The 10,301-nt window shown below is 37.3% G+C and overlaps 1 protein-coding gene across 4 annotated transcripts in view; it reads left to right on the forward strand.

Annotated features, from left to right (window-relative positions):
* gabrb2b (gamma-aminobutyric acid type A receptor subunit beta2b) overlaps positions 1-9,946 on the forward strand; it is a 50,030-nt gene extending 40,084 nt beyond the window's left edge. For 2 of the 4 annotated variants that reach the window (XM_088278926.1, XM_088278928.1), the window contains 4 exons: positions 1,271-1,423; positions 2,985-3,229; positions 4,336-4,476; positions 5,962-9,946. In XM_088278926.1, coding sequence (XP_088135052.1) covers positions 1,271-1,423; positions 2,985-3,229; positions 4,336-4,476; positions 5,962-6,312 — 890 coding nt within the window. In that variant the 3' untranslated portion in view covers positions 6,313-9,946. The remainder of the gene's footprint in view (positions 1-1,270; positions 1,424-2,984; positions 3,230-4,335; positions 4,477-5,961) is intronic. The other 2 variants (XM_088278927.1, XM_088278929.1) reach the window with 1 other exon arrangement.
* Positions 9,947-10,301: the final 355 nt, after the last annotated feature.

Genomic DNA, 10,301 nt, shown 5'->3' on the forward strand with positions numbered 1-10,301 from the left:
TATGATGGTTCTGCTGTGTGTTCTTTCTGGGGTAGCCAGAGTAATGAAAGGAGGGATTTGTCCTACCTAAAAGATTAACAAGTCACCACAACTCTGTGTATGAATGTCCTATGTTTAAAAAGCTGTTGTGTCGCTGCAATAAATGTAATCTAAGGAGGCCTGCCCAAGCGTTGCCCTACTAATGTGACTTAAAATAACCCATTCGATACAGAAGACACGGGGATTCCCTTCTGGCATAGCAGTAGGATGGAAGTAGTGACCCTGAGATCGTTGAAAGATGCAAACATCAGCATGTGCTTGGCGTTTATCCAACACAGGTGTCAAGTTTATGGCCAAGGAGAGCCAATGTCATTTTATCTAATGAATTACGCATACCGGTGGGCTTTGTTGTGTAACTTTCAACCTGCCGTGTTACTTTATCCTCTGAACTTAAAACCTTCGTGACACTCGCAGTGGCTCATGCGTAAATTAGCTAAATGAAATAGCAGATGTACATCATGGCCCGACGGACTCTTAAGTGTTTTCACGTGTAAATCTTGTCCCTTCAGCCTTTTTCTGTCTGCATGACTTTCAAGTAAATTGCAATTCTGCATGATGCTCTTGTAAGACTTTTTGTATGACATTTTCCAATTACCTTACAAATAGTTCTAGTCACCCCTTCATAAAAAAAAACATCTAATGCAAATACCTCAAATTCTTTTTTTGATTTCTCATTTTGATAAGAGAAATAATTTCTTTGTGTCTTGGGTAAAAAAAATAAATAAAACAAAAAACAAATGTGGAGCTACATGCTTTTCTTTGGACAGTGAGAACTGGTTGTTGAAATTAAAAATATGTTTCACTCCTAAGGTTGACCGCAGTATGCTTTGTGTTGCTGGTGTACCTCTTGTATGTTCATATTTCTGTTTTTTTAAAGGTAATATTTTCACATTCTCAACATGCATGTTAATCATAAATCAGTAAAATAATCATTCTCAAGACTCCAAACACTAAATGCTTTTGAACTTGTTAACTATTACACGGATTATGTGATGATATTTGTGTGCCTTAAAAAGTCCATTTTCATGTTCAATGTGAAAGTGGACCACTTGAATGTATTGTTTTGTGCATACTCTGAACCAAATACTGCTTGACCATCTCTGCTTCCCATTTTAATGTTTTGGCAAGTGGCTCATCCAAAGAACATTGCGTTCAACATTGCACTTACTTGCCAATTTCAATAAAACACAGGACGTTGGTTTCCTTACTTTCCTTGTTTCCAACTCTCTAGGATCTTATCCTCGCCTGTCCTTAAGCTTTAAACTGAAGAGAAACATTGGATACTTCATCCTGCAAACATATATGCCTTCAATCCTAATCACCATTCTTTCCTGGGTCTCCTTTTGGATCAACTATGATGCTTCTGCTGCCAGAGTCGCTCTAGGTAAGTCAGGTATTCTTCCCTGGTGGCATCACCCCACCAAAAAGGAAAAAAAATACAAGAATGCCAAAGAAAAAGTGTCCATTTTACTGATGACAGCTGAATTATCATATTTCTCGGACTATGAGGCGTACTTAAAATCTCCAAAATTGACAGTGAGTCTTATTATCGGGTTCAGTGCTGGTTTGTTTCCCTTAATGTGCAGTAATGTGCCTTATAAGCTGGTGCGCCCTATAACTCATGCGTCCTATATATGAATTGGGTCTTATAATCGTGTGCGTCTTAGGGTCGGGGTGGTGCGGTGCTGAACTGCGTTTCCTCGAGACACATGGCGATTGTTTTGAGTTTTGCTGCGGTCTCCCTTTGCCATACATGATCGCAGTGCAAAGAGTTTCCAGGCTTATATTTCCTCAGTAAGTTAGTAAAACTCCAAAAGCAACCTGCAACCGTCCAATCCACTTAATATAGTCATATTTCAAACTACTCATTCAAGAAACTACAGTTGAGTTGGATAATGAGGAAAAAGGGCAGATGTTTTCAGGCAAATGTAAATAGACACCATCAAAACAAGAGTATTTTTTGATGGGCGACTTGGTTGATCAGAATCATACATTTTCCACTATTTCTGTGAACTATTTTCCCCTGTCAACCGCCATTATGAGAATGACAACGCGGCTTGAGAGGTTTCTTTGATGCCTCTGCTTTTGTTTGTTGCTAGCTCCCGGTCTTCTTTTGACCCGCCACCATCCATCCAGCCCATCTCTCGGTTTAGTCGACAAGGCAATTTCACTGATTGAAGACTGAGCTGCATTTAGTGATTTGGGGGGTGGGCAGGGGTCGGGTCATTTACAGGATTTAATGGAAAAGAGTAATGCCTCATAATGGAAACAGGTCAGCTTGGAAATTCAATGTTTCGTCACCCCTAAATTTATATAAGATTCACAATCCGTTTTTACCTTGATTTTGGACTTCAAACATGTTTTTTTATTTTTAATTTAGCTAGGATTCTATTTAGGGGAATGATCAGCTAACAGTGACAGATATATAATAATTAGCTCATTGTTAGCGGATATACTCGGAGGATTTGAAAACGTTCCAGAAGTTGACAACACGTTTATTTATTTATGTATTTAAAACCCGATACTGTAATTTGAATGAGCCATCTCATGCAATACAGAATTCTTGTCATTTCTGGTAGTCTTCTTTGAAAGTCACAACAGCCAAGACTGGAAGCAGATTTAAATGCAAGCTCAATGTCGCAACCATCCCCGAAGCCTTTGAAACCATCTACAACTTTCCTCAGCAGGAGTTCTCATCTAATGAACAAGACCAAGGTTGACCTTTGAATTAAAAATGTAAAGTTAGCTCGCCTCTAAATGCAAGATTTAAAGTTACAAGGATAAAACACTCAGGTTCACGGACTCTGACAAGATCAATAAGACAAAGATGTAGTGTCTCCAGATATTGTAGGACAACATTTAAAATTGCACCATTAGGACTCCCCTAAATCATCCTTCTAATGACTTCTTGATGAAACTTTGTTCTATTTTTCCTTTTCCACCAGGTATTACCACGGTGCTGACTATGACTACCATCAACACCCATCTGAGAGAAACACTTCCCAAAATCCCATATGTCAAAGCTATTGACATGTACCTCATGGGTTGCTTCGTCTTTGTGTTTCTGGCCCTATTGGAGTACGCACTGGTCAACTACATCTTCTTTGGACGGGGCCCTCAGCGTCAGAAGAGGGCCGCTGAGAAAACAGCCACAGCCAACAATGAAAAGATGAGAATGGATCCGAACAAGGTAGGACGAGCTGAGCTCAACACAGTGGAATGCAGTCGACGAGAAAAAGGTTTACTGCCGAATACAAGTCTGTTTTAACGAACATTTTTGTATTACAATATAGTTGCAATATAGTTTTAAATTCTCTCAGGACTTATCTGGGGAAACAAAAGTTGAAATCTCGGGTTCAACTCGATTTCCAGACACAGTTAAAGTTGAGCAAAGTTTCAAAGAAGCCTGTTTGAAAATGCAACTGTTTTTTTAAGAGAAATGTGAACTCCCCACTTATAGTATAGATCAGGGTTCTTTCAATCCTATTCCTCAAGGTTGGCTACCCTGCCTGTATTCCATCTCTCCTCGCTGCAACTCTCCTGATTCAAATGAACAGGATCAATATCTAGCTTCTGCAGACCTTGCTGATTATCTGATCATTTGATTCAAGTGTCTGGCAGCGGGGAGAAATGCAAACCAGGCCGTACACCCTCCCCCGAGAAACAGGATTGCGGACCCCTGGCATAGATCGACAGCATCCCTGAGAAAACATGAACAGGATGTTGGAAATTGGAAAAACAAACATTGGATGTAGAAAAAAAAAAAAAACAACACAATGGACAATAATATTAGAAGATAGTATTTGTGTTGTCAAATACAATTTTGGACGTTAGTAGTGCAGTCTAAATCATTTTGTCTGCACTGCTATGTGAGACTTAACCGCCTCTGTGACAGTTAGGCTTGATTGATTTGTCCAAGAATTTACTTGCGCAACTCTTCGAAATTCATCTGTGAAACGTGCAATGGGATATAATTTGAAATCGGATATTTTAGTTCTCTCACTTTTCTAGCACTGCCTTGCTTTGTTTCCATTTTTCTGCACCCTATAGAGCTTAACCTCAAATAGCTGCGATAACATGTGATGAAAACAACATATTTATCAAGTCAAATGAAGCCAAGGAATTAAATTAGAATCCTCTGAGAAGTGATTTGTACTAACCATGTAAGATACACGTGAACTAAAGGAGCAACTATTGCATAAACTGTATGTTGTTGGCAACTTATATCCACCTACACAAGAAAAACTCTTTTTCTTCGATGGGCTAAGTCGCCATGTTGATTGTGTACACTTGCAGTGGCTGGTGGGCAACGTCGTTGGCCGAGATGACACTTTGTATGCGAGGATGAAACAAAGGGATCTCGATGGTCATGACTCAATGTGGGAACCGATATTTATGGACGATGCTGCCATCGGACTCGGCGACCAAAAGAACAAGGTGACGCAAACTGGTGCAGTATATTTGACTGACTCGCACTGACTAAAAGTTATTCATATATTATGAGCCAAGGTTATTGATATTTAATGAGGCTGTAAATATCAGTTTGAAAAAAACCTACATTGCACACCTCTAGTAAAAGGGAACGAGAATTTGCAAGACATGAAAGTGGGCCTTTAAGAATTGCTTGCAGTATTTGAATATAACCTCACTCACGCGTGAACGTGTCTCAGGCCAAAGCCACACCCCCTCGCCTAACATGGTTGACCTTGATTATCAAACATGGCGCTACGAGACAACATGCGATTGTTAAAGCTCTTAGTCAAGATAAATGGTCACAGAGAACACGTATCCAGCTTACAAAAATAGCAGCCGTAGCTCAGTAGAGCTAGCATTAGCACTGTAAACAAGCTAACATTCGCCAAGCATTCTAAATCAGTCACATCGCTTATTCGTATTAGATGTTTTTGACTTGAAGCTTAATTTACTCGAAAATACCATTTTATTTGCCGTTGCTTTGCATTAGTCTCATAGTCTTCTTCTATTTTTCGCACTGATTTGCATTTGCTAACAGCCCATTCAGAATGATCCGTTGCAACCGGCAATCAAAAAAGCACAATGACATGAATCACCTGCATTCTCCATCACTAAACACTGCATTTTATTTGATTTTGTCTTTCGTTGCTGTTTGTATTATAAATATGTTCAACAAGGTTCGAGATGTGCACGTTTGATTTCATGAAACAATGACTATTGATGCTATGATACACGAGGGTCGTTCAATAAATAAAGTGAATATTTCGGTATAAAAACATGTAATACAGATAGAAGCCGACGTTTAGGGTTTTTTTTTCAAAGTCATTTGCCATCTGTGCACAAGCTTCCTTATTCCTCAACGTTTGTATTGATGTCTGAGTCAGTCGCTCGCAACACTTCAGACTTCGTCACTTCATTCCTCAAACTTCATGCCTCCCGTGAACGCTTTCAAGGGACCAAACAGGTGAAAGTTTGAAGGGTTTTGATCACCTCAGGAGAACTCACTTCTGTAGGCCTTCAGCCTCAACACTGCTCTGTCCTTCTTTAAACAATTTAGCCCACTTGTAGACATTTTTTCGGCTGTGGCATCACAAAGAATTGAGCCTCAGCAACCAAAATTCTGAAAATTGACCGCTGTTCAATCCTGGAGCGTGCTTTTTGGTCGGCCACCTTTGTTAATCGTCAAAACTCTCAAGATTTCTCAAATTAAATCCACAAAGAAGTAAAACTTTTTTTTAAAAAAAAGCTCCGTCCCTATACCGAAAAATTCAACTTATTTATTTATTCATCATCATATAATAACTTCTCAGATTCAACTGTAAAAAAATCCTTCCGTCCATTGACGATCAAGTTTGATGCGATCATACGAGGGTATTTTGTCAAGGACTTTGATGGCTGTTACATTATACTCACAGATAGACCGTGACCAAAGGTGACCTTTCTCTTCAGCAGATGGACCCACATGAAAACATCTTACTGAGTACTTTAGACATCAAGAACGACATGGGAATTTCAGAGCTGGCTTTGGGTCTTAATGACCCAAGGAACACCATGCTAACATATGACAGTTCAACTCTGCAGTACCGCAAAGCAGGGCTGGCCCGCCACAACTTTGGCCGAAACACTTTGGAGCGCCACATGACTCAGAAGAAAAGTCGACTAAGGAGGCGCACCTCGCAGCTCAAGATCAACATTCCAGACTTGACTGATGTCAACTCCATAGACAAATGGTCGCGGATGATCTTCCCAACTGTCTTCTCCTTTTTCAACATTGTTTACTGGCTTTATTATGTCAATTAGGACAAAAAAAAAACATTTTGCTAAAGTCTTCTTTGTATTTTATTTACGTGTTATATTTGTGTCTCGCGACTTGGACCGACATACAACATCCAGGACAACATAAATCATATCTTTGAATATCACATTTGCTGACTTACTCAACACGTAAAAAAAAAAAAATTACAAAAGGGAGTTCATCATAAAAGGTGCCTGTTCTAAAGTCATTGTTTTGTTTTTTTGAAATTACATTTTGTGATTTGTGGTTTTTCATATACTGTACATATTTTTTCTATTATTTTCAGTATAGTCAGTTATTGCCAAAAGTTCTATAGAAGTGGAATTGTTTAATTTAATTTGTTTTGCAATTTGTATTGTTTAAAAGTGGTGAAGCAATTATGTCATCTGAGATATGTAAAATTATTTTACTTGACATTATTTTTTTTAAATAATTTTCTATGGTAATCAAAATTGAATAACACTTTTACTGTATACTGGACACTCTTTATGTGCCCTAATATAATCAAAAGAAGCAGTTCATTACCCATTAAGTAGTACTCTGCAAATTAATTCATGTTTGTGTAATGGCACGTAACCTCATAATATTACCACTAATATGTGAAGAGAGTAGTTTTGCACACATGCTTAAAAGCACAAACATCATCTCATTACGTTATTTATTTTTTTTAATGTCAACCATTTTTCCTCTTTGTGCATAAAAATGTATGATTACTTCCCCACGGTAAGACCACAAAAGTAACTATATATTATAATTTAAAGCAGAGTGTATATGTATATTTATTTATTCAATTAATTAATTGTATTTATTTAGATAGTTAGAACATGTCGGCACAGTGGGCAGGTTGGTTTTCTCCAGGGTTTCTCCCGCATTTCAAAAAAATGTTAGGTTGTGGCATGTTAGGTTAACGGATAACTCCAAATTGTCTCTAGGTGTGAATGTGAGCGTGACTGGTTGTTTGTCAATATGTGCCCTGCAATTGGTCGACAACCAGTTCAGGGTGTACCCCGCCCACCGCCTGAAGACAGCTGGTATATGGGCTCCAGCCCCCCAGTAGGGATAAGCGCATCGGAAATTGAATAGGGAGTTAGAAAATGGATTTTATAAAACATTTTGCACACACGATCTTAAAAAGCCATAAAGGCTGCACCATTGTTTTAATGCTGGTGCTTGTAAAGGTTATATATAACATGTACTGACTTACTACATGCGAACAACAGCTGAGCATTTTCAATAACTTTTTCAATTAAATTATATCAAATACATAGACTAAAGTGTATAATATATAGAAAAACATTGTGTTTTTTTTTTTTATGTATTAACTTTGAGGGCATATCGGCAACATTGTTATCAAATGTGAAAGCAAACTTTTGAAATCTCTTAAAAAATTTACATGCAAACCCACGTGGTGTATGGCACGGCTTGATGAAAGTCAAAAGCAAGCACTCGATATTTCAGGTGTCTACGAAAATAGCCACAGTGCACAGCATGCCTATAAATCACTTCATTGTTTTAATCCCACATTTGCATCTAAAGAGAATTTGTTTTAGTTCAAAGGATTATATTCTAAAACAGAATTTTCAGTATATGATCGAACCTCCCTGATGGAACTCAACACATGTTCAAATGACACTAAATTTAGTTTTTACCTTTGAGCCTTGAAGATGGTGTTTACATAGCAACCATTGGGATTAGTCATTCATATTTTGTGCTGTTCAAGTCATTGACAATTGGAGCGTCAAAATTGAGCTATTTTTGTTTGACGATTAAACCCCCCCCCAAAATAACATTTTAAACATGCTTTTCTCTCTAATTTAACGAGTATAAGAAATGAATAGCATCATGAGTGACGAGCATTCTAAATCTGATTTCATGTTCCCGACATCCATTCCAGTATGTAAATATTAGACATAACGTTAATAAGCAATTAGATTATATAACCGCTGTAAATAAACGCACATAAGCTTTCTACTGAACAAAATGAGATTTTCACTACCAATTATACTGTAACATAAATAGAATGCCTCGTCAGATGTTAAACTATGTACATAATATATTTTACAGTGTCACATGATCGCAATTTGTTCCTGTTGATTTGTTTACCGAACAGCTCTGGGTGGTTTGTTTTTGTTGTTGTTGCCAAAATTGAACTTGTGATTATGAATGTAGATGTTCCTTTTGCAGCAATTCGTTGTACCAAGGATCACGGAAATCAAGCTTAAATTACACCTACTTTTCAAATGGACGCAAATAGGTGATGAGATGGAGTAGCGCGGAAACAGAATCATCTCAGGTCAGCAAAATGTACACTACTAACTTGTTTCAGATGCCCATGTCGGTGATTATTCTTTTATTAATATAACATTGATTTGCTGTATGCGGTAGCTCTCAGACATTAAATTTTAAAAAATGAAAGAAAATCTTTTTTTTGTGTCATCAACCAATAAAAATCTATCTTAAAACTTGCTAATAATTATTTACGAATATAAAAGCCACCCCGGAGGGATTGGGAGGGATGCTTTGTGGTTATATTCACAATTAAATTGGAGTTTTCTTGGTAAAATCTTGTAATCTTAGGACAATAACGCTAGATCACTGATGAAATATTATGTTGACACATTGACACCATCTTTGACAATGTTTTTCTTTGCAACTATCAACTAACATATTCTATGTAATAACAACTTACAATTAATATATGGCAATAGAAAAACGGCAGATGTTGGTTGCAATTGAATTTAGATTTGAGTGAAAATTTTGAAATTCACGCCACAAAAATGATTAATTTATACGTAAGCTTACATTTTTTTGTTGAAGTATAGCATATAATTGCAATACTTTTCATGGAAAACTGTCAACATAATCTTTTGACTTGTTTACTCCTCATGTTATTCTCGATATGGCCCCAACACTTCTTTATAATTATTAGTATAAGCAGCATAAGAAGGAATATTTACCATGAGAGTGTGCCATAGATGTGTATTGGCAACAATTATTTATTTATTTTAGAGCACCCTGGCAACTGGCAAGGTCTACTTCATACGTTCTACACTTTAATATGTCTTTGTACTTCACAGCATTTTTGTTTCATATATTTTTATACTTGTGTAAAAAAACAAAAAAAAATTCAAACCTTGTAAATCCAAATTTCACATATTTATATTATACAAAATGACGATATATATTGTCCTCTAGGGCTCTGAAAGCTGACCATGTATGCTCTTGAAAGTCTTTCAGATACCCGTGTATAAAGTTTGGAGATTCTTTGTGGTTGTGAATACTTTGCAAATGGCTCTTGAGGTTTGTGAAAATGTTTTGCAGTCGTCTCTGGGGGAGAAAGGACAAACTGACATGCTAAAAGCCTAAATGACTCATCTTGGTGACAGTGTACTTTTGCACACACTCACAGAAGAAGCCTTAGACTTGTGCTGCCCTGGACTTTTAATCCGAGCGGCGTCAAACCTTCTTACCTTGTCAACACCATCCACCTCGACAAATCGTATGTGCCCCTCACAAGATCATTCCCCGGAACTCTGAGCTACACCCCTCTCAAAGATACGCCCTGTAAAAGCCAATGTCTGTCTTTACAATGGAAACCCATGGAAATGATAACATCATCAATAAATATTGTATACAGTTCCACTCGCTCTTCTTTTATTTTGAATGTCTTCATGACCAAATATCTAAATTCCTCATCAGTTGACTTGTCCAAAAGAATGGAGAAATTGAGGACTTTATATTATACTGATACTTATACTTTTTAAAATGGCATTTTCATTCTAGTAATTTGATTGTCAAATGACATAAACTGTGACACACTCCCATTTTATTTAGAACATTTCAACTGTAAACATTAAATTGGTCGAACACAGTGCTTCTCAATTATTTTCTGTCACGCCCCCCCCTACCAAGAAGAAAACAATTCGCACCCCCCCACCTCCAATTTTTTATGAATGTACATGTTCATTGTATATTGATGTTAGATTCTGTCAAT

The sequence above is a fragment of the Idiotropiscis lumnitzeri genome, chromosome 17 (genome assembly GCF_059441095.1).
Source record: "Idiotropiscis lumnitzeri isolate Australia: NSW breed Sydney's pygmy pipehorse chromosome 17, RoL_Ilum_1.0, whole genome shotgun sequence".
Taxonomy (NCBI): Eukaryota; Metazoa; Chordata; class Actinopteri; order Syngnathiformes; family Syngnathidae; genus Idiotropiscis; species Idiotropiscis lumnitzeri.